Source organism: Cavia porcellus, unplaced genomic scaffold (genome assembly GCF_034190915.1).
Source record: "Cavia porcellus strain 051 isolate PalLab524CR breed Dunkin Hartley unplaced genomic scaffold, mCavPor4.1 scaffold_26, whole genome shotgun sequence".
Classification (NCBI taxonomy): domain Eukaryota; kingdom Metazoa; phylum Chordata; class Mammalia; order Rodentia; family Caviidae; genus Cavia; species Cavia porcellus.
The window spans coordinates 20,984,465-21,007,408 of record NW_026947509.1 but is presented as its reverse complement, the minus strand read 5'-3'; the positions used below and the strand labels follow the sequence as shown (position 1 = coordinate 21,007,408).

Genomic DNA, 22,944 nt, shown 5'->3' with positions numbered 1-22,944 from the left:
GTAAACTCTGGAATGTTTTCACCACTCTGCCCATCCCCAACACTCCCTTTGCTGAAAACAAAAAGGCCATCCAAAGCCAAAACCAAACAAGCACACAGCAGCAGAGGCAGCTTGAAGCAGAGAAAGAGCTTACACTTGGAGTTATATACATTTGATTGAATCCAGGCTCTTTTACAGTAGTTGAAAGACCTGAATCCTGGTCAAGTTACCAACTTTATTTTGTTGTGTTACTGGGGAGTCAACAGGGAAACTAACACTGTATTACATTCACAGCTGCCCCACGCTTTTGGAGACAGAATCTTGCTAGGTTTGCCACATTGGGCTCAAACGTGCAAACTTCCTGCCTCACTCCCCAACCATGGGCCAGCGACTCAACTTTTCTGAGCCTCAGTTTCCTCAGTTGTAAGAAGGTACTTATTTCATAGGCAGATGAAAAGATGGAATTAAGATCTAGGTAGAGGGTTTTGGTCATTGCTGGTGCTCAATAAACATAAATTCTCTCAGTACCTACAATCTTGAGAATGTTTGGCTGCTCAACTGTGCCTCTCCTTGCACAGGCCCCTCTGGGGATGCTCAGGACACTAAGGCTTTGCTGGTTTCTTTTGGAATCTCTCCCTAACAAGCAGGAGTGCATCAACACCTCCTCACTTGATAGGCGCTAACAGACACTCTGACTCCCCTGAGGACCACCATTCTCTCTTTAAAACGTCCAAGTCACCTCTGTACCCACAGGAATAGGGCTCTCTTCCCTTATTGTTAATGAACATGTTTTCACTGCTTTAAAACTGATCTGCTGTGTTTGATACCACCTGGCAAGAAGATCCAGCCTGTGATGCTCCTTAGCCACTGATCACTCCTGGGGCGAATCCTGCCTCCTCTGCAGTTCAGTATGAAGCCCTGGGTATGACTGCTGTGAGAAGGCACCCACAGTTTGTGTGTGTGTGTGTGTGTGTGTGTGTGTGTGTGTGTTGTGTGTGTGTGTGTGTGTGTGTGTTGGGCATCTGGCTATGAAGGGTTTCAGGCAGGGAATCAGGATGGACTGAGATGGACCAGGCCTCTTGGCTCCCTACAGGTGGGAGGTGGGATTAGATGGAGAAGGGCACTGGTCAGAAAGTTGATACCCTGTAGGAAGGTGAGATGTGAAAGGAACAAGGTTCCTTGGAGAGAAGCTTGGCTGTGGTGACCCTACCCTGGGTCTTACTGTGGTGCTCTGAGAACATTCTTGAAAGTTGGACCTAGGTCTCACAGGCTTGCCTGTACACGTCTGACCCTCCCAGCCCAGGGCTGGGCACTGTAAGATGGGAGGTTGGAGACAAGATTCCAGTAGAGGGGCCAGTGGAGGAGGGCCGATGAGGAGACTGTGGATCACAGTGAGCAGGGGGAGATGGGAGGGCTGAGAGGATGGAGGCAGAAGGAGGCAGACGGGAGGAGCAGCTTTGTGGATGGGATGGGTGAGGATCAGGGACTCAGGTGATGGAGAGGGGCTACAGCACAGTGACTTCTGAGGTCACTGCGGGGCACTATAAAGGAATGGCCAAACAACAAAGGGACCAGCTTCATGCGTGACACTTTAGACACTGTTAGTCTTTGGAGGCTGCGGGTGGGAAGAAGTAGGAATGGGGAAAGAGAAAATGTAGCTCTTTACTGGGGCAGAGGCTCTACGTCTGCCTCGATTTGCCTCTCCTGACCCTTAGGTGATTGTTCTAGAACAACCTCTTCAATATGTGCATCTCACAGTCCTGGTGTGAGGTCTGCTGCTGTGGAAACTGGGCCTGGGCTGGGCCCTTGGGCTGTTTTCTTTTAGGCCTTCACAGCAGCCTTTCAAGGCTCTTATTCTCCCCTCAAGCCATCACAGACTTTTACCCTCCTGCTAGGAACAGCTGCATAAGGACCTGTGCGAGGCCAGGTCTCTGGGCCCAGGACCACTGCCTTGCCTAGAGGTGGAACACAAAGCTAGAACAGGCCTTAGAAACTGGAAAATAATGCTGCAGGTGGACAAAGGCCAGCTTTCACAGTCAGCTCTGTTCTTTCAATATTTGCTGTACTGGTGTGGGCTCTGTGTGGTAGTGCTGACTGCCTTTGGGTTGGGAACTGGGCACTAACGGGCAGGGATGGGAGAATTTTCACTGTAACCCTCCAAGCCTGTTAGATTTTGGACCATGTAAATGTGCTACTTCCGAAAAGCAGATTAAAAATGTAATCCAATCCTGTGTTATTTGCATTGTTTTGCTCTGATCTGTTTTGTTCTATTTTGCTTTGTTTTATTCCCTTAAAAAAAATGTCAAGAAGTTCATCTCCATCACTTCCTTCTGGAGGATTAGTCACCTTCCAGGGACCAAACAAGCATTTTGGTTTGTTCCAGTGAGGGTGGGTTGCATCTCAGCCAGGCCCAGTGTCTTATTAGTACTAATTCAGGGCAAGTTGGCTTCTCCTTTACTATTCACATTCTTTCCATGCCTGCTGCTGGTCTCATGGTCCCCACGCCAAGATAACCCAGCAGTTCTGCACCAGCCCAGCTCCCAGTCTGTACATGTTACCTCCCACAGTATCTCCTGAGCTCTCACCACTACTGCCATCAGGTCCCTGGCAATACTGGTACTGGGTGGTCTCCAACGGCCCACACCTGAGTCCAGCGAGCTTGCTTCAATATAAATCTCTAAATCACGCCAGCCCTCTGTTTAAGTTTCTATAGCTGACTGTGCCAGTGTCTGCCCAGATCCTCACACTCTTTTTCCCATTTCTGAGCCTGATGCCTGCTTTAGTGTGCTTTCGTGACTGACACCTGTGGCTCTTGGAGAACTTCCCTTGGCCTCCCGAAGCCACTGTGCACTGGGTGGCAGTGTAGCCAGTTGCTGAGCAGGCAAGGTAGCCCAGAAGGATCATGCAATTAGCTGGGAGGAAAGCAATTGAGGTGACACCACGGCATGAGGAAGCACGGGAGTATGTCAGTGCCATCAGCCAGTTCTCTTTCATTTGGATTCACATAGTACCTTCTACCTCAGTTCCAGGAAATCATACATAGCAAGGAATCTACCCTTGGGCCCAGCTAGAGCAGCAGGCATTCCTGAAGAGATGGTGGAGTGATGTGTGAAATCATAGCGAGCCTGGGTATTCCTAGTCATGGAAGGACTGTGCTTCCTGTGAGGGCACAAGAAATAGAGTTGTAGGGAAGAGCAGGAACAGGGTTAAGGAAAGGGGCCTTGTCCTATGAACACAGCCTTTGAGAACCTACGCATGAATCTTTGTGTCTTTTCCACAAGTATTTACTGTATGTTTCCAAGCAGAGTCAGCACTCGCAAACACATTGAAGGGGAAAGAAGAACCTTTATTAGCCTCCAGTGCATTTTTGGATACTGAAACAAAAAGTGGAGAGTAAGGACAAAGAAAACTCAGGCACACAGAGGGTTCTCTGAAGGACCTCAGAACTCACCACACAGGCCCAGCAGAAACCAAAGGCATTAGTAGGTGAACAAGGCTGCTTTGTTCCACAGATATAGGTCCAATGACCAAGCCCAAGTGGGCAGAGAAACAGCACTGACACTGGGCCAGGTTGTCAGAACTTGCTGGTATAGAGTGTGATAAGCCACTTGGGCACGCGAAGGAAGCCAGGCAACCAGGAGGCCAACCAGCTCAGGTGGGAGACATGCTGGAGGGCAGAGCGCACAGACAAGTAGTCATAGACAGGGCGGCCTGGGGACAACAGGAGGAGAAACAGGAAGATCAGATCCTTTTTCACTCCTCATCCCAACCTTGGTTGAAGATACCGAGGGGAAGGCATGGGCAGGGGATTGAAGGAACAGCAGTCAAGGCTGGCTGCTGGGTCAGAGCTCTTACCGTCCACATCTTTTAGGCCATAGCGTCGAGCAAGGTCACAAGATGGCAGCACCTTCCCGCTCAGCTTCAGGATGTTGGGGTCTGCAACACACATACAGTTAGAGAGGGTGAGTGTGGAAATGGTGCAGAGTGACAAGGTTTGGGCTCAGTGGGCTGAGACTGAGACAGGCAAGGAACCCTGGAAAACTGTTTTCTTCACCTCATTCCCAGAAGCCAAATGTGCAAACTTCACACAGGGAATCTTGACCCTCTGAGCTTCCAAAAGCCAGAGAGAACTTGGGAGAATTTCTGAACCACCTCCCAAACCAAAACTGGATACTGGGTGCCACTATCCTATGGATCCTCCATGCCCTTTCTTGTTACCAGGTGGTCCCAATATCTTCACCTGTTGCCAGTGCCACCACACATTTGCCACTCATTTCTGTGGTTTCTGATGCTGAGAAAAGTTTTTTGAACTGAAAAACAGGATGAGAAATAAAAGGTTAATTCCAAGAGCACTGCCTAAACTTCTCCCCTCTACTGATTCTGTTCCAGGAGAAAGAGAGGCCAAAGACCTCATGCGGGACCTATAGGACCCAGTGTCTCAGAAGATACCACAGCCACTCCTCCCCACATTTCAGTCCTGTACTATACCCCAGAACCTGCTGCCTCTCCTATGTGGAGATTTGATAGTGCTAACTAGCATCTGGACCTTCAGGGCTATTTCAGTGCCAGGGTTGAGTACACGGGCTCCAGCGGCAGACAGCCTTACCATGTACGATTTGGAACGAGTTTGTCTATCCATGTCTATCCTCCTTTCTTTTCTTCAGTGCTGGGGACTAAATCAAAGGCCTGCACATGCTAAATGCTCTACTACTGGGCTCTGTCTTCAGCCCTGGAACGAGTTTCTTATTCTATTTGGGATTCAGTTTCACTGTCTATAAAATGGAGATATTATCTGCCTTACAAAATTAAAATTATGTGTGCACAGTGCTTAGCCCTGTGCATGCTGCTCTAGTCAGCGCATGAGAAGTGGGAATAGTCACTCTTGATACTGAAGGTGGAGAGGCTAATTCCTCTGCATTCTCCTTATTTTCCTTGCCCTCCCCTTGCTAACCTGACTGAACCTGGGATCCTTAGTTTGCTCCTCTTTTGCCATATAATCCTGCAGCAGTTCTGTCTGCACCATTCCTGGCCACAGAGACACATAGCTGACTCCATGGCACCGCAGCTCGTGGGCACAGTCAGCAGCCAGTCTGTCGCACTGTGGAGGCACAGAATGCAGAATGAGAGCCAGGATACCTGGCCATATCACCTTCGTCCTCTACCCTCCCTGCTGCCAGTGGGGATGCCTCAGGGCCTGCCCTTCCCAGGATCTCTGGGGTCTCTGTTGCCCTCCTTTCCATTTGATACCTACTCTGGCAGAACAAGGGTAGCCCAAGAAAGGAACTGTCCATGGACAGGGCCGAGGGAGAGATGTGGGCCAGCCAGCCTTCCCAACCTGTCCACTGGGGACTGGACCTCCCGAGCTATAAGTACCACTAGTATGCTATACTTCCTAACCCCTACATGACTGGGTCCTTACCGCAGCTTTGCCCACACCATAGGCGGTGTTGAATAGGTACTGCAGACCCCCTGGGGAGGAGATGACCACGATAAGCCCCCGGCCAGCTGGTACCATCAGCCGTGCCCCATACACTGAGCACAGGTAGTGACCTCTAAAAGCATGAAAATGGTTAGTTGGCCTGCGCTGCTGCCCATGGGTGCTTCTTGCTCCCAGGAGTGGCTGCAGTCAGTGTGGGAGAGGGGGTGGGCATGGAGGCTGTAGAGAGGCAGCAGGGGACACATTCTAAGAAAAAAACAGGTAAAATTAACCACCAAAAAATGAGCAACTACAATCTTTAGATGTAAAAAAAGAAAAGAGCTCTGTAGCAATACCGATGACACACAAAATGGTTTGGGGGAGAAAGAAGAAATGTTTAGGGTCTGCATGGAAAAACTCAAATTGCAAAGCATGCACAACTTAAATTACTAAGAATAGTACACAAAACATTGGTTCTGTATAAATCAATCCATATATCTAGTCAATTTGAGTTATATCTTAGTAAGGATTTTTGAAGGAATTGACAAAATACTCTAAAGAACAATGAAAAGCTGGGGATACAGCTCAGTGGCACAGTGCCTGCCTGGCAAGTCTTGAGTTTGATTCCCGGTAAAACAAACAAACAAACACCAAACAATGAAAAGAATAAACATGTGAGGGTAGCCAGGCCAATTCTGACTTGTGGCCAAGAGGGATTTTACCCTATCATCACTCGTACTAAAACGTACAATGACATAATAGTTAAAAGGACTTAGGACTGGTATAACAGCAGACAAGTGAGTCAGTGAAACAAAATAGCCAATAATCACCCAAGTGTAAGTACCCATGCAGCATAATATAAAGGAAACACTTCAAATCAATGGAGGAAGATGAGTTATTCAGTAAATGGATTTGGGACATCTGCCCAGTTCTTTGGGATGGGGAGGACTGACCTTCTACCTCATTTATTATTTCAAAAACCAATTCCAAAAGGACACAATATTTAAATGTAAAATAGGAAAACCTAGCCAGGCATGGTGGCATACATCTACCATTTCAGCACTTGGGAGACTGAGGAAGGAGGATCACGAATTCGAGGCCAGTCTGGGCTACACGGCTAGTTTAAGGCCAGCTCATAGCATACTGTAAGACTCTGTCTCAAAAAACCAACCAACCAAAGAAAGAAAAGTGCACAGATGGACTAAAAAAAAAAAAAAAAAAAAGTTGAATGTATTTATAAACTGAAGGTAGGGAAGGCTTTTTTTTTTTTTTTTTTAAAACAAACAAACATAACAAGGTCTCACTATGTAGTTGATATGTAGTTGAACTCACTCTAGCCCAGGCTGGCCTTGAACTCACGGTGATCCACCTACCTCAGCCTCTGTCTTGGTTACTTTTCTCTCATTGCTGGGACAATATACCCTGCACCCCAAATGAAAGAAGGAAATTTAGCTTAGTTTGTGGAAGTTTCAGTTCATTATCAGCTGGCCCCAAGGCAGGGTGGCATGGCAATACTTCAAGGCAGTAGCCCGCTCTTTTCCTCACTTATATTGTAAGCAGGATACCTCCCCAAACCCCCAAAGGAGATGTAGCACTCACAAAATCTCTGTGCCCTTCTCTTCCACAGGATACAGATACTCAGATACTTACAACAAAGAATCCTGGCTCCCCTGTGAATCTCTTAGTTAAATTTGTAAACTGCTCAAGTTGACACAATGTATCAACCATAGCAGCCTCCCAAATGTGTTTCATAATGCCCATTAGGAAGGCTTTCCTTAACACTGTACTAAGATAGAAAATATGAAGCAAGATTGACAGATTGGCGTTCTTAGTTACTTTTACCAATGACTGGTCACTTCTATCAAGTGTAGTTTAGTTATCTGAGAGGATCACAGGACATAGCTGCATATATTATGCTGAGTGAGTTCTAATGATGTACTTCACTCCACTCCCATGCCAAATGTACCTATGACTCTGTGATACTCCTGCAGTCCCAACTTGACATGGGGGTAAGTACATTTATCTGTGGGTCTACAGTGAACCTATGGAGGATGAGAAGGGCAGGTGCCCAGTCTTTCTTATTAGCATCTTCTTTTTAAAAAAATTTTTATTTAAAGAAAGACAAAACAGAAAACATGTAGAAATAATACATACTTTCAAAGAAAAAAAAAACAGTAATAAGTCACTTGTTGATGTTTACATATTATCCTCTTACAAACAGTCGCTCAAGATACAAAAGTGGAACATATAAATGGGAATTCAAACAGTGAGACTGCAAATAATTCTGTTCAACTAATAAAAACTTAGTAATATGGTTATCAATCCTATACTCTTAAACATACACGCATTTATCCATATCTTCATTAATCACTCTGAACAAAGAATAATAGATTGCTGGGTTTCACATCATGACACCCCGGAGTCAGCACTGGGTACTGCTATGCCTTTTTTTCCTTCAAAGTATTTGTTCATTTCATCATGTGTCGTAAGATCAGTTCTCGTAAACTGTTTACAGGTTTTACGCAAGCATGAGTCTTAACATGTATTTCTATCCTTTCTATATTAGAGGGAGAAACAGAACAAAGCAGGACAGAACAAAACATATTCCTATAGACACGTAAAACTAAAAAGACATATAACACTGCTGTTCAAGGAGTTCTATCATGGTTACTGTGTTGTCTCTTGTTTTCATCAATAGAATTGGCTATATCATCAGATATAGTATTACTGAATATATCAGTACATAACAGCATTAATAGAAACACAACTTTGTAGATAGTGTAGAACTACAAAAACAGGTAGTAATCAAACCAGAATGGGTATCGTAGTAAATCACTGTCATTTTCAGTATAGTTGGCTATATTCTCAAACTTGATACTATCAACCAATAGTTTTGAATAAAACCTGTCAATAACAAACAGCAATCAAACAAATCAGGTTAAACTAAGATCAGTCATGATATAGCAGTATAAGTTATACAGGGATCCAGATTAAGTCAATAGGAAATTAAAGATGATTACTGTGTTATATCCTGGTATTTTTGGGATAGCTGTCTGTGCTCTCAGATCTAGTGCTTGTATACAAACTGGGACAGAATAAGTTCTATCTAAGCAGAGTGGTGTAATATAGGTTTTTTTATTCTTTTTTTTTTTTTTTTTTTTGGTACTGGGGATCGAACTCACGACTGTATGCAAGGCAGGTGGTTATGCCACTGAGCTAAATCCCTAGTCCTAGTAATATGGGTTTTAATTCCTGATACACTATTAGCAATATCTTCTGCTGTCTTTTTGAAGACTATTCTTCCCCTTTCACTCCCCCAAGGTGTACTGTGCACTTTTGGTCTCCCCAACAAACCTGCTATTTACCTAAGTGGTTCCGAACCTTCTTACTCCTGGACTTGATCTCTAGTTGTATTTCTTTACCTATTAAAGCCTGTCTTTCCAACCTATCTATAAATACTGGTCCAGCTGCCCCTATTACTCTCTGGTTCCCAATCACATAGAGTAGTTTTCTCGTATTTGATTTTTGGTCCATATACCCTTCTTCAGGTTAATTATATTTCTTATAAATATAGATCCTATAAAAGCATCTCTGTGGACCCTACCTCTTGATCCACTCTGCCTGCAATTCTTTTTTCCCTTAATTTAGTGTGCCTAGGCTATCTATATTAGAAATTATATCCAACCTTCTCTGCCTCATTTCTGTTGTGCTCTTTTTTCAGTTGTCTGTCTTCTTTTTGCTTTCTGCTCCACTCATTGAGGCCTCTGTCACCGTTCCTGAAATCCTGGTACTTTTCTCTCTCTTTAGAATGTCCTGGAGTATTCTCTGTAGAGTTGGATTGGTGATTGCAAATTCCCCCAGTTCCTCTTTATCTCGGAAACATCTTGTTTCTCCGTTAATTTCTAGAGACAATTTTTCAGGATACCTCAATCTCGGCTGGAGGTTATTTTCTTTCAGGGCTTGGAATACTTCACTCCATGCTCTTCTAGATTTGATGGTTTGTGCTGAAGAGTCTGCCATAATTCTGATAGGCTTTCCCTTGTAAGTAATCTGTTTCTTGTCTCTGACAGCTTTTAATATTCTGTTCTTATATTGGATTTCTGGGATCTTGATTATTATATGACTGGGTATAGTTCTGTTTTGGTTATAGGTGGCTGGAGTTCTGTATGCCTCATACATCTGAATATCATTTCCTTTTCCTATGTTTGGGAAGTTTTCCTTAATTATTTCTGTGAATAGCCTTTGTAGTTCCTTTGTTTGTGCCCCTGCTTCTTCATTTACATTCTTTATTCTTAAGTTATAGATCCTCTTGTCATCTTCTAGCCTTTGTATTGTTACTTCTTGTTTCCTTGTTATTTTTAAGAGATTTTTCCTTTCATGATCTCACATTGCAAACCTGTCCTCCAGTTTGGATAATCTATCCTTAGTTTCTTTCAAGCAGTTTTGCCAGCTTTCAATGGAGTTTTTAATTTCCTGGTAATCTCTTTGAACCTACTTCATGTATTCTGTTTTCTCTATATTCTCCATCAAACAGTTCTCCCCTTTTTTTTGTTTCTCCATTCTTCCATCTGTGTCTTCTTGAGAGGTGCTTAGTATTTCTTTTATTATTCTATTTATATCTTGCTTTACTTGGTTAAATATCTCACTTTTGAACTTATCTATGAGGTCCTGAAGATATCGCTTTATGTCCACTGGTGCCATGTCTGATATTGCATGTTTGCTGTCCTCAATCTCCTTTGCATTTACCTTTCCTGGATCAATGTTCTCAGAGTTAGGGGTTGGGGACCCTTTCTTGTTGCCTCCTCTTCTCATATTTTTTGTTCCTTTCATACAGGTGTATATAGGAGGCCCCAGTTTCTTTCTTTGTTGGTTATAGTTCATCTGAAGTGTGCTGACTAGGTGCTCCTGCCCACTGCAGTGTACTATGGAGTACAAGGAGGGGCAGTGTATGCTGGGCCCTCCCATCTGGGTCAGTCAACCTGCTGGAGTCTTCACTGCATTAAGATGTGCTGCCAGGCGTAGAGACTTGGTTTGGGCTAACCTATTGGATCTCAGCCCAGCGCATGACCTAGGCCAAGCACACCCCACCAATCCTGCTTAAGAAGGGAGCAGCTAACTGAAGTCACTGCTGCTCCTTGTTCTCGCCAGTCTTCCCGGCCTCAGAATGTCATCTGTTAGAGCCCCCTTTTCTGTGGATTGGTTTTATTACCATCACTCACCACAGGCTGATGCAGGTTCACCACCAGCTCAGCTCTCTATTTGGCGCACTGATCCTCAACCTCAGTGTGAGTGTGTCTCTCGTGAGTTGGAGTGGCGGGCTTTGGGTACCTCGGTAAGTTTCGGCTGTGTGAGTTCAAGTGCTGCAGCAGGAGCACTGAGCCTTTAGCTGTTCCAATAGTAGCACCGGGACTGCATGTTTAATTGGTTTCTCTCAGCTTAGTTTGTTCCTGGGTCGGGTGGATCCATCTCCTCTGTTCAAGACTCCTCACACTATATTATTTTTGAAGTTTAAGTTGACTATCTCAGGGAGCCTCTGTAACCTACTATTATCTCAGCATCCTCTTGATCTAAAAAATTTTCCCTCTAAGAGTTTTTGAAAATGCAGATCACAGGCTGTGTGCATTACTGAGATTGTGAGGCTCATTTTGGGTCTTGTATTTAGATGGGCAGAGAGTGAGGCAGGAATAGGGCCAATGCTTTGTTCCAATGAAAATGACTGATAGAAATAAAGTTGGCATTCTCAGGTACAGAGACTCAGCTGGATGGAATTACTTCAAAAATAAGTAGGGTAGAAGGGAGAAGAACGAGACTGGGGAGGTCAGAGGGAAAAGGAGAATGCACATGGGGAAAGATCCAGGTCCTTAGGCTGGCTAAGTAAAGGGAGTCCAGGCTATTGCAATGGGAAAAAGGGAACACACACCTGAGTCCGGTGTTGTTGATATCATCCCAAATGGAGGCAGGGAGTTCCCAGAATGTCTTACTGGTGGCTTTCAGGATTGACTAGAAGATACAAGGAGGGGAAATGACTGGATGATCTGAAGACAGAAAGGTGTAAAGGGCTGGGTATTGGAGGGGACAATGAATGGGGCCAGAGAGGAAGGTAAGAAATACGGAGTTGGATCAAGTCAAAGGGTACCTGAACCCCACTAAAGGCATTATTGACCAGCACATCCAGACGCCCATTCTGTTCTCGAGCTACTCTTTCAAATAGGCTTCGCACTTCATTCTCTTGGCTTGAATCACACACCACAGGCACACACTTGCCCCCAAGGGATTGTGCCTGGGGAAAAACAGAAGACATGAGCTTGTAGTTGCATACCAGTGTGAAATATAATGCAATGTCAAATGGGCTTGGGAACTGAAGGTGACCAGAGAAATCAAAATCAGTAGTCAACATGGCAGGCAATACCACCCTCTGGTGTCTGTTTGAGGAATTTCAAGAAGTGGTTGGGTCCTCCCAACCAGAGTAAGGTGGACTGGGATCTCAGGTTTAAAAACTATGGAAAAGGGCTGGGAATGTACCTCAGTTAGTAGAGTGCTTGCTGTGAACATGTTAGGCAAGCACTGTACCATGAACTACAACTACAGCTCTTAGCCAGCGACTTTTAAGAGCCATCATTTGCTTGATAGCATTTCACTCATTACTCCCCTGCATCATATAAAAATTTCATAGACTTTCGCCATTCTCCCCGCTCTACCACGCATACTACAGATTGAACTCATGAATGCTCAGAAGGAGCTCTAGCATTGAGAAATATTCTCAGGTCTTCTTTATCTAATTCTTACCTTTCAAGTCCTCCAGAATGTTTTCCCTAACTATTCCCTTTATTATATCTCTGTGCACCTCCACACCTGGAGGCTGCTGTATGGATCTCCCCCTTATCATATTACATTGAAATGACTGGTTTCTGTATCTGACTTCCTGCTGAACTCTTAAGAGCAGAAATTATATTTTACTAATTTTATTAGTAAACCAGAGGTACTCAAATATTTATTTTACTGAAATCCAGTGAAAGTACAGAGTTCAGTAATGTCTTACCTAAAATACAGAAAAGCTGAGGTCTAAAAGCCTTTAGTTAAAATTTCCAAAACCCTTGAAACTCTTGGATGCAAGTTTTTTTTTTTTTTTTTTTGCCTTAAAACACCCTTAGTAGTGAAATTAGTTACTTATTGTTTATTTATTGTACTCTGGGTAAATAGTTATGTTTTGTTGAAGAAAACTAAAATATCTGCTAAGGGACTGGACTCCAAAAACTGGTTAATTAGAAGAGGTCACTCAAGTGGTCACTTACCTCCTCAGCAGCGACCTGAAGAGTATCTTCATTGCGGCCAGTTATGTAAACTGTGGCACCTGCTTGGCAGAGCTGCAAGGCAATGCCTCGACCAATACCTCTGGAGGCACCAGTTACCACACACACTTGGCCCTTCATGAGAGGTGCCATGACTCAAGTAAAGGGAGTTATCTGTGAAGCAAAGAGTAGCTTTGAAGGAAGCCTGCAGATTGTGGCTGGAGGAGGGATATAGTTAGTGAAGGAGGGCAGCCAAGGCTGGAATTCTTTGAGGGGAGCCACGTTTCCCTGGAGAACAACCGAGTTCAGGCTCCAGGCAGGACTGACTGTACCTTTTGGGAGGCCCAGGGAAAGAAAGCTAGATGGGACACGCCTGCTGCGACCTTGTGAGTGAAGCTAACTAGTTTGGGGACTCTGGCGAGGGAGCTTCTCAGGGATAGAGCCAGGGCGTGGCTTTCAGGTCAGGTGCACCTTACCTGCAGCTGCAGACTGCAATGCCTCTGGAATCCCTGGTACGTTTAGTTCTCCAGGTCTTTTTATACAGTAGTGGGAGGACTTTGACTCTGGACAACAGGCGGGACAGACTCTTATCTGTCAGAGTGCCAGGCTGGGGAGAAAGTCATCGTGTTGGTCGGGAAGGTGCAGCCCACTTGGAAGACAAGGCTCTTTAAGATCACAAGGTAGAGTGAGAGAAGATTCTGGGCAAAGTACGATGGGCGGAGTGAGTTCTGGGCTGGGGTTAAAATGTGCAAGCGATTGGCTGACGGTCCGGAAGACTCACCCGCCGCAGCGCGCTTGGGTCGTCGCGCCGCTATGACGCAATACGCTGCGCCAGGAGCGCGCCGGCGTTTCTAAACTCTTGTCAGCTCTGAGTCCACGCCTAGCAGTGTGAGAGTCCTGCAGTTTGCATTCTCACAGACTGAGAGGTCACGAAGCGTTTATGGGGCTGAGCCCACCCTCCCCCCAGAAGGCGCGACGCCAGTTTCCAGCTAGCGGCAAGAGGGGGCGCGGGCCCAAGGGGTCTAGGCGACCCTCACGAGGCCGCGAACAGCAACCTCGGCCGCCTGAGGACCGGCGCTCAAAGTCGGCTGTAGATGAGCATCCATACCTGAGCCCCGAAGCTCTGGGGTATTTCCGACGTGCGCTGACAGCGCTGAAAGAGGCCCCCGATGCTGGGGAAGAACGAGGTAGGGAGAAACTAAGAGGTGGGATCCAGAGCTTAAAACCCTAGAGAGACAAACTATCTAGGATCTCCAGAGTGCGGGGTATTAGTTTATCCCTCAGTCCTCTTTTTCGGCCCCTGCCCTCCACCCCTTGGTTAGGTGATAGAAAATAAGCGTATTCTTTTTTCAGTCTTTAATGTATTTCTTTCCTCCCCACCCCGCCTCCCAGAACTGATGGTGCATAACATTTTGAAGGAAGTGGAAACTCAGGCCCTAGCCTTAGCCACAAACAGGACGGGCAGTGAGATGCTGCAGGAACTCTTGGGGTTCAGTCCTTTAAAGCCGCTATGTCAAATATGGGCTGCTCTGTGCTCCAACTTTCGTTTTGTGGCGTGTCATCGGTGCGGGGTCCATGTATTGCAAAGTGCTTTGCTGCAGTTGCCTCGATTGCTCGTGAATCCTGCAGAAGAGGAGAGAAAGAAGGAGGAGGTGGAGGAGGAAGAAGAGGAAGATGGAAAGAATGGTACTTTGGAGGCCCTGGAAAAGCTGGTTCTGGGTCTGGCCTCTGAGGTGTGTGATGATTTTCTTTTCTACTGTGGAGATACACACGGCAGCTTCGTGGTCAGAACTCTGCTGCAGGTGTTAGGAGGTTGTCTTCTGCAATCTGAGAGAGTGAAACCCCGTGGTTCCCAGTCATCTGGTAAGTATGACAGAAAGGTAACTGGACTGGTGGGAAGGAGAGTTTAGGAAATTTAGGAAAAAAAAAAAAAAAAAAGTAAGCAAGCAGAAGAGCAAGTCTTCATTAGTTGGTTTGACCTTGGAGAATTAGCAGAGAAATTAGCTCAAAGCTCTGAAGACCAAAGATCAGTGCGTGCAGAGGCCTAGATGTGAAGATGTACAGATGTGTTTAGAGAGTCAGCTATTAGTATGGGGCAGGAAGAGGAAGTGACTGAAATAGAGCCATAGACTTTAAACTATTTTTTTTTAAACCATAACTCACAGGAAATTTTTTAGAAATACGACTCATATATAAATATATATATTCATATATCTATGTACAAGTATACATATTGGGCTGAAACAAAAGCTTAAGAAATAATACACATAACTATATGCAATACACTGGTATTTTATTTATGATTTTATTCTGTTCTGTTCTATCAACAAAATGGTGGGCAAGATTACTAACTTTATTTCATGGTACAGTCATAGGCCGTGATTTAAATTTTGAAAAACGGAAATATGGTCAAAGAGTTTAAAGCCTGATTTTGGAATACCGCCCATACCTAGCTAAGGAGTTTAAACTATCACCTAGGGACTATAAGGGACCTGGTTGAAACTTCTCAAAAAATTAAAACAAAAATGTCTTAGTCATCCAGAAGAAACATTTCATTTGTTTCATATCTGTTCTTCATCTCCAAACTGAATCCTTCTTCATCTACGGAATTCTTCCTTCTGGATGGCAGTTTGGGTCTCACCATTGCATTTGTTTTTGATTTTTCTTTAGAAGCACTAAGGGCCCCAATTTGGGAACATAAGCAAACTGATTTTGAGGTCCCCGAAACCTTCCTGAATTGCCTTCAGGACCTGAGTTCCTGCTTTCTGAAGGACATTGCTGGTAAGGAGGGAATTTGGAAGAGGCTCTGGTATCCACCTTTTTAGAGCTGATTACTACCCATCAAAGTCCTTAGGTCAGATCATTCCTCCTGTGTTAGAATCTGGTCTGGCTTGATACTGCAAAGTATTTTGCATGGATGCTTTGTGTCTGTAGTCCCTTGTATCTTGTTGCTCAAAGTTTTTAAAGGTTGTTTGGGTTTAGAGTTTTAGACAAAATAATTATTTCTGCTCTCTTCTCACAGTGTTTATCACTGACAAGATTTCTAGCTTCTGCTTTCAAGTGGCTTTACAGATCTTACACCGCAAACTGCCCCACGTTTGTGCCCATCTCTGCAATACTACAATTGGCTACCTGAGTACTCGTAATGCCTCAGCAGATGGCAGGTATGGTCAGGGCCTTGGAATCAGCCAGAGTTGGTGGGGCTGTGTGAAATGAGCAAGATGATGTGGTACAGTTGCATTTTGGAAGAAGTAGAGTTACAGTTGCCTGATCCTCTTTTCCTTGTCCTCAGCCCCTTGCTGCTATTTCTGAGGGATCAGACAAGCTCCAGACTCCTGGAGCAGGTGCTGCTGGTGTTGGAGCCCCCAAAGCTCCAGAGCCTCTTTGAGGATCATTTGCAGGGTCAGCTGCAGATCTTGGCTGCACATCCCATTGCTAACTTCCCTTTGCAGCGCTTATTGGATGCAATTACTACTCCTGAGCTGGTGAGTTGGAATCCTAGGTTAGTTTTTTCCTGCTGCCATTTTTTGGGTGTTATTTTATTGTGTGTCTGCCTGTGTATATCTCTGACAGTGCCCAGTACCCATTGCTTTTGTAAAGTTATTATTCAGGGTTTTCGTGAGTTTAGGATGGAGATCCCCTCCTCCCAGAGGGAGTTTGTTTTAGCTTCTGAGGTACAGGTACCAGCAGGAGACTGTCTTAAATCACGTTGGCAACTTAAGTTTCATGACTACCCAATACTCTGGATTCTTAGTTACAAATCTGCATGACACTAGGCTATTGGTATTGCTTCTCCTTTCCTTTGCTGCTTAGCACCAGGATGGGCTTCCCATTGGGCTTATGGGTTGGGAGCTGGAATGGAAGGGCAAGTTATTTCTAGCTCTCCCTTACACTTAGGAAGGGGTTGCTTAACGCTCCCTGTATATGTGAGGTGGCACCTCTCTGCCCCTGTGTCTTGAGCTTATTTAGTCAATCCAAAGTCTTGACATTGGCAGACCTTTTTATTATATTTTAGCTAGTACTTTTAGTTGTCTTCAGCAGGAAGATTTCTCTGAAATATTTAGTTCATTATTACCATAATTCCAAAGATTCTGCATCCAATGTTTCTCCTTAGCTGTCCCCTGTGTTTGAGGAGCTGAGTCCTGCCCTGGAAGCTATCCTAGCCCAGGGCCACACAGGAGTAGTTGTTGCCCTCGTGGGCGCCTGCCGCAGAGTTGGGGCTCACCAAACCCAGATCTTACAGCTGTTGTTGGAGGTGAGTAATTGTTACTTACAATTGGCTTGTCCTGCAGTCTAAATTCTGCTTTAGAATGTATCTAATTTTAGTCATTGTACCACTGGATGCAAGAGGTCTAATGCCAAGGGAATTCACAGATCAGGGAAAAATTTTATGCAAGAGCCATCTCAGCTATAGAGTGAAAATTGTTTCCCATAGCTGAGAGAAGTTTATTTAAGGGATAAGCTTGATCCCTGTTACATGTATACAGGCTGGGATATAGCAGATAAGAACCAGCTCTCTTAAAGCTTACTTTCTTGTGGAATCAAGCTTTCTTACCTTTCCTGAATATTTTTTTCTGTTTATAAAGTGGAGATTAGGAATAGGTAGTTCTCCGAATCATTATGTTTTTTTTGTCTTCTAGGCATTCCACTGTGCAAAGCCCTCTTCCCGGCAGGTGGCTTGTGTGCCTCTCTTTGCCACTTTGATGGCTTATGAGGTATACTATGGACTTACCGAGGAGGAAGGGGCAGTGCCTACAGAGCACCAGGTGAGTTAAAGGAGAGGCTGAGCTGGTGTCTCACTGGGGCCAGGCCTCCCTGGGCTTAGGGAATCCCTTAAGTGAGGTGACAAGATTTCTGACGTTATCCAAGTGAAGGTGGCATTGCCGTGAGGATGAGCTCACCCACCTGGCTTGGTCACTGCCCCATAATTTCCTGTCTCCTTGCTTCCAGGTAGAAATAGCCATGACCCGGGCCCTAGGTGAAGTGACAGTACTTGGTTCCCTATTGCTTCAGCATCTGCTGCACTTCTCTACCCCTGGTCTTGTACTTCGAAGTCTGGGTTCCTTGACAGGACCACAACTTCTGTCTCTGGCCCAAAGTCCTGCTGGTTCTCATGTAGTGGATGCCATCCTGACCAGTCCCTCTGTGACACGGAAACCACGCCGCCGCGTGCTGCAGACCCTAAAGGTTAGAGTTCTGGCTTCTAGAGTCCTTGATTTTCCTCGGTTATCCCTTTAGAGAAAATGAGCTTCCTCAGGACTATACCTTAGAGTTGAGATGGGAAATGCACTTCCCAGATGGTTTGACTCAGTCTCTAAACTCTTTTGAAACTTTGTTTCCCCTTCCTGTCAAAACACTTTCATATGCTTTCCTAGAAGGACTTAGCTTGTTTGTCTCAATGCAGGGACAGTATGTGGCTTTGGCCTGTAGTCGCCATGGTAGCCGTGTTCTAGATGCCATCTGGAATGGAGCAGCACTGGGGGCTCGGAAGGAAATCGCTGCAGAGCTAGGTGAGTACCATTGTGTCTCTGATGTTTCCAAACTTCAAAATGCCCTTCTCTTAGCCAGATAGCTGGCCTCCTGGGCAGTGGACTTAAGTTCAACAGAGGCTTCAGTTCCCAGTGGTGGTCTTGGTTACTGGTCCTCAGCAGTCTGCTCTTGCCTTGACCTCTGCTGACTGATCTTATGGTCTCAGTTCCTACCCTTCCTCCTGGCTTTTCTTCTTTGGAGAGTAAGGTGTTTATCATAGGGATAGGCCCAGTGTTGAGAAGAATGGAGGGATCTTCATTCTAAGTACAGTCTGTCTCCAAGTGAAAGTGGCACTAATCATGAATGGTTTCCTTTGCAGGGGAGCAGAACCAGGAGCTGATTAGAGACCCTTTTGGCCACCATGTGGCTCGAAATGTGGCCCTCACTACCTTCCTGAAGCGACGAGAAGCTTGGGAACAGCAGCAGAATGCCGTGGCCAAGCGGAGGCGGGCATTGAATTCAATACTTGAAGACTAAGGCCTTGGGATCTTAGACTAGATGCTGATAGGGAGGGAAATGCGACCATCTGCCCTGTCCCTTTCCTGGTTTAAAAGTCTTGATAAGGGGCTGGGGATTTAGCTCAGCGGCATAAGTGCCTGCCTTGCAAGCAGGCAGTCGTGAGTTCGATCCCTGGTACCAATGAAAACGAAAAAGACCAAAAAAAAAAAAAAAAAAAAAAAGTCTTGATAAAACATTCTTATATTTTTATTGGGATTTTATTTTTAGGTAAAACATATGAGGAAATTGAGGTCTCAAGATAAAGTCAGACAGGGCTGTCATCAATGTGATGGGGAGCTTAGGGATAGGGAGTTGGTAAGGATGCAGGGTGGCTTCTTGATGCTTGGGAACAGGTTGTGGCCTTTCAGGGTAGGTGGGGGGCTGCAGATGAGGGCAGGATAGGATGTTTAGTAGAGAGTTCGGTTGGGGGAGTAATGCCTTATGCTGATGGATTCCATTGCAGTGAGGTCAGAGGTTGTGGGGGAAATCAGGTGTTGGTTAGTCTGCACTGCCTGCAGGTCCTGAAACGGGATGCTGTCACAGTCCTCACAGCGTGTCTCATAGAACAAGTCGGACAAAAGCTCAGACTCTCTTTTCAGTAGGGATGGAGGCGACCCTGATGCTGCCAGTGCTCGCCCCCCTCGACTACATGGCGAAGGGTAGAGGAAATTCCCAGCAGAATATGCCCAAGGCCTTGCAGCAACTTGGAGAGCCAATGGAGGAGCTCCCTGAAATCCAGAGACAGGAAATCAGATGATGAGAGGAAACCAAGAGGCCCCTGAGAGCTGGTGTTTTTCACAAGGGGAGCTCAGTGGGGATTAACGGGAGTAGGAAATAAAATTATAGGAACTACACATTTATAAGGAAGGGATTATATGAAACATTGATCTCTGACCTGAGTACTTTTTTTGGACCCACTCCTTGGAAGTCACAGCTCATAGAGTAGAGCCCGTAGAATGTTGCTTTGATGTTTAGGCTGCCGAAGAGGTCTCGAGGATTTTGCTTATATACATCAAAGGTTATGCGGGCAATGTCCTTACTGTGCTTTGGTTTCTCTCGGCCCAGGCCATATGACAGCATCCCACTCTGTAAGGCACCCACATCAGTGCAGTGGACCCATCATACCCTGCCACCCACCACTGTCCCCCATCAGCACTGGGTCAGGCCCACTTTTCTAGACTGGGTCCACTGTGTGATGTCCTTGACAGCTCCATAGCCCTCCCAGTGCCTCTGCCCCAAGATCAGGGTTGGGCCAGGTAGAAACTAGGGTGAGCTGTGGAGCATTGATGGCCTAAACAGCTCCAGTGTGGGTCTCTTACCCTACTGGTCCAGCTCTGCCCAGTCTCCAGCACCATCAGGCATGTGTCGTCCTCTAGCAGTTGGAAGAAGTCCTCACTCTCCACAGCAGTCCCATCCTCTTCTAGTACCAGTGTTAGCACTCCACCCAGCATCAGGGTCTCTAGTGCCTGCCCCGTGGCAAGAAGCATAGGGGAGAGACAGATCTCATACCATTGCCCTCCCCTCCTTAGCTGCCCGACATCCATTGGTCAGCTCTAGTCCTGGTTGGTACACCAGCTCCACATCCTAGTGCTTTGCCATCCCTTAAGGTGTCATCTCTCAATGTCTAGTCGTTGGGGAGCGGTTACTAGGTGTGACCATTTGTGTGTGTGTGAGAGAGTGCTGAGGATTGATTTCAGAGCCTTGTATGTGGTAGGTAGCCACTGCCATTGGTCTACACCTCCAACCTCTCCTACCATGTCATTGTCACCTTTCTCTGCTGTCCTATAAGCCACTTCTCCTGGTGTGGAATTTTAAAAATTTAGCCAGGAGTTGGGCGTGATGGTGCTTGTCTGTAGTCCTTAAAAAGCTGAGGCAAGAAGGTCACTTGAATTCAGGAGTTTGAGACCAGACTATATGACATGACCAAGATTCAAGTTTTAAAAAAAAAAGTCTGACCAAGTTATTTTGAAATCCTTACTTTTGTCTTGTCTACGATGTTCTACTTCACTTCCTCCACCCACAGTGTTCTCCATTTGGTGCCATTTAATGTCTCGTACACTCACTAAGTGCTGTCTATGAGGATTTTACGTACCTGTCTTTTACTCATTTCAGATGTAGCAAAATCAGGATTTGAATTTGGTTTTTCATATTCTATTCCTAGAGGTAGACCTCTCTTTCCTTCTACTCCCAAAGAAAAGTCCATGAGAGCTGGCTGTGGTAGTATACACCTGTAATTTTAGCACTCAGGAGGCTGAGGCAGGAGGATCGCCCTGAGTTCAAGGCCAGCCTGAACTTCATGGTGGAACCTACATTAAAAAGAAAAAGACCCCCAAAACCAAGAAAAGCCCATGGTGTGTATGGGTGCTTCTTAATTGGTTCTGGGATATACAATGAGGTACCAAAAATGACATGTACCAAGCAAGTATTTTGGCTGGTAAAGGTACCCAGGCATGAGGCAATCAACATGAAAGCATGTGCATTGCGTACCACACAATGAGTACTGGGACAGAATTTTTATGTGAAAGTGCACTGAATAGCAAGTCTGATAAGTTACAAAGCATTGATACCAAAGTGTAACAATACTTGGAAAATAAATGAATTGACCCCAACAGAAGAGATCATTGGGTTAACTCGCTTGCTCTTAGCCCTTAGAGGGAGCTGCAGTTATGTGACCTGCATCCTTTCTGTTCATCATTCTGAGGTGTTGCTTCTCGACTCTCTTGGGTGTTCCTGCTGTGGGACCCCAGGAACCTGGCTCATTTACCTTATCTAGCAGTTCTTGCCTGGTGGCAGCTGTCAGGCCTTTGCGGATTGTTCGCTTGTGATCACAGACGCGGAAAGGTCGCTGAGGTGGAGCTGAGCTCCAGACCCTACGGCCAAACTCGGAGCTCACGCTGGATACTGACCTGGTAGTTGGGAAGGAAAGAAGGAATTTAGTGGGGATGGTGGGTGGAGTGGCTGGAAGGTTTAGGGGACAGCATTCTAGGTTTGTGACTTAGCCAACTGGGTGAAGAGCATGCAGTGGGGTTGGGGCTGGATTAACTTATATAGGCGCAGGACAGGAGATGAGTCTCCTTGGGGTGGAAAGGTTTGTCACCCTGCCTTCCCCTATCCCCAGAGTTGGAGGGTAGAGGGTAGGGCCCGAGGTTACCTGAGTAGGTCTTTGGGGTTCAAGGCCGGGAGGTAATCCATGGTAGGGGGAAGCAATAGGAGAGTTGCCTCTCCGTGGCTTCTGTGCTGGGCCTGAAGTGTTTTCTGTTGCAAAGCTGGACTCTCAGCCTTGGTGAGGTGGGAGATGAGTCAAACTCGGACTCTGTTCCCCCCTTCCTGGTCAGTAAGGAGGACAAAGTCCAAGGGGAGGGGAAGAGGAGGGGCCTTGCCTGGATAGTGGTGGTAGGGTTCCCAGCAAAGGCCACATAAACGTGGGATTGCGGGTAGAGCTGGGGGTGGAGGTGTTCATCCATTATGAGAGTAAACAGGAGCGGTGTGAAAGGATTAGAATGTGGCCTCTGGTGTTTTTATTTCTGTGCAGGGAACTTTTGGTTTTCATTTTCCCAGGGAGTTTTTAGGATCTGTTTGTGGCTTTCAATCTCCTAGAAGCTGCATTGTGTGGGATCCGCACTGTTCTTGTTGCTACCTATTGGAAAAACTATGAACTGCAGCTTTCAGGACCGGTTGTGCCCAGCATGCGGAAAGTGCCTTAGTATGGGAAACAAGGAGGCAGGCTGGGCAAGGCCAGAAGGTGAGACGTGAGGCCATGTGTTTGGGAGTGGAGTGAAGATCCCGATGTGTGGGTTTGCCTGGGACTGCAGCCTCCCACTTACCTGCGGTTTCCTCCTCATTTGGAGAGGGTCTGGCTTAACATCTCTGGTTGTGTGTGTGTGTGTATTTTTCCTTTTTATCGGTACCGGGGATCGAACTCACGACTGCCTGTTTGCAAAGCAGGCACTTATGCCGCTGAGCTAAATCCCCAGCCCTAACATCTCTGGTTTCATTCACTATAACTTTCTGCTCATTGATGCCAGAGTAGCCACCTTTTCTGTAACCCTTTTCCCTTTTGCCAATAAATGAACATGAAAGAGATATGAGTGGGACAGGAGGTGTCCTTTCATGGCCTCAGAACTTTAGTTTCTGGTAGCCTGCATCCCATCTCTGACTTCAGTTGGAATGGTGAAGCCAGAATCATGCCTCAGATGAGCACCATCTCTGCATCTCTGTCCAGGAGGATTAGAG

General features: G+C 45.9%; 3 protein-coding genes across 3 annotated transcripts; 1 reads left to right on the top strand and 2 right to left on the bottom strand.

Moving 5' to 3' along the window:
• Window positions 1–3,304: 3,304 nt before the first annotated feature.
• Dhrs1 (dehydrogenase/reductase 1) lies at window positions 3,305–13,410 on the bottom strand. Its single transcript, XM_003474406.5, has 9 exons — window positions 13,161–13,410; window positions 12,688–12,858; window positions 11,532–11,675; window positions 11,316–11,395; window positions 5,399–5,531; window positions 4,931–5,077; window positions 4,220–4,289; window positions 3,835–3,915; window positions 3,305–3,690 (listed from the first exon to the last, which is right to left on the bottom strand). Exons 2-9 carry the CDS (start codon window positions 12,835–12,837, stop codon window positions 3,554–3,556), a joined length of 942 nt encoding a protein of 313 aa, XP_003474454.1. The 5' UTR covers window positions 12,838–12,858; window positions 13,161–13,410; the 3' UTR covers window positions 3,305–3,553.
• A 94-nt stretch (window positions 13,411–13,504) lies between these two features.
• Window positions 13,505–22,794, top strand: Nop9 (NOP9 nucleolar protein). The gene is made up of 10 exons (XM_003474401.5): window positions 13,505–13,871; window positions 14,077–14,547; window positions 15,355–15,465; window positions 15,707–15,848; window positions 15,977–16,169; window positions 16,799–16,939; window positions 17,325–17,450; window positions 17,635–17,871; window positions 18,089–18,194; window positions 18,533–22,794. The coding sequence occupies exons 1-10, from the start codon at window positions 13,625–13,627 to the stop codon at window positions 18,688–18,690; spliced, it is 1,932 nt and encodes a 643-aa protein (XP_003474449.1). The 5' UTR covers window positions 13,505–13,624; the 3' UTR covers window positions 18,691–22,794.
• On the bottom strand, window positions 18,897–22,041 carry Cideb (cell death inducing DFFA like effector b). The gene is made up of 5 exons (XM_003474287.5): window positions 21,863–22,041; window positions 21,476–21,617; window positions 20,031–20,177; window positions 19,607–19,797; window positions 18,897–19,439 (listed from the first exon to the last, which is right to left on the bottom strand). The coding sequence occupies exons 1-5, from the start codon at window positions 21,901–21,903 to the stop codon at window positions 19,307–19,309; spliced, it is 654 nt and encodes a 217-aa protein (XP_003474335.1). The 5' UTR covers window positions 21,904–22,041; the 3' UTR covers window positions 18,897–19,306.
• Window positions 22,795–22,944: the final 150 nt, after the last annotated feature.

Coding starts and splice junctions, on each gene's coding strand:
- Dhrs1 (XM_003474406.5), bottom strand. CDS start 12,837: ATGGCACCTCTCATGAAGGGCCAAGTGTGTGTGGTAACTGGTGCCTCC. Junction 5,078..5,398: donor ATGGTGTGGGCAAAGCTGCG/GTAAGGACCCAG, acceptor GTGCCTCCACAG/TGCGACAGACTGGCTGCTGA. Junction 3,916..4,219: donor TGTGGTGGCACTGGCAACAG/GTGAAGATATTG, acceptor TGTGTGTTGCAG/ACCCCAACATCCTGAAGCTG.
- Nop9 (XM_003474401.5), top strand. CDS start 13,625: ATGGGGCTGAGCCCACCCTCCCCCCAGAAGGCGCGACGCCAGTTTCCA. Junction 16,170..16,798: donor CAATTACTACTCCTGAGCTG/GTGAGTTGGAAT, acceptor GTTTCTCCTTAG/CTGTCCCCTGTGTTTGAGGA. Junction 16,940..17,324: donor TCTTACAGCTGTTGTTGGAG/GTGAGTAATTGT, acceptor TTTGTCTTCTAG/GCATTCCACTGTGCAAAGCC.
- Cideb (XM_003474287.5), bottom strand. CDS start 21,903: ATGGATTACCTCCCGGCCTTGAACCCCAAAGACCTACTCAG. Junction 20,178..21,475: donor GGCAAGAACTGCTAGATAAG/GTAAATGAGCCA, acceptor GCCACGGGGCAG/GCACTAGAGACCCTGATGCT. Junction 19,440..19,606: donor GGTCCAAAAAAAGTACTCAG/GTCAGAGATCAA, acceptor TCTGGATTTCAG/GGAGCTCCTCCATTGGCTCT.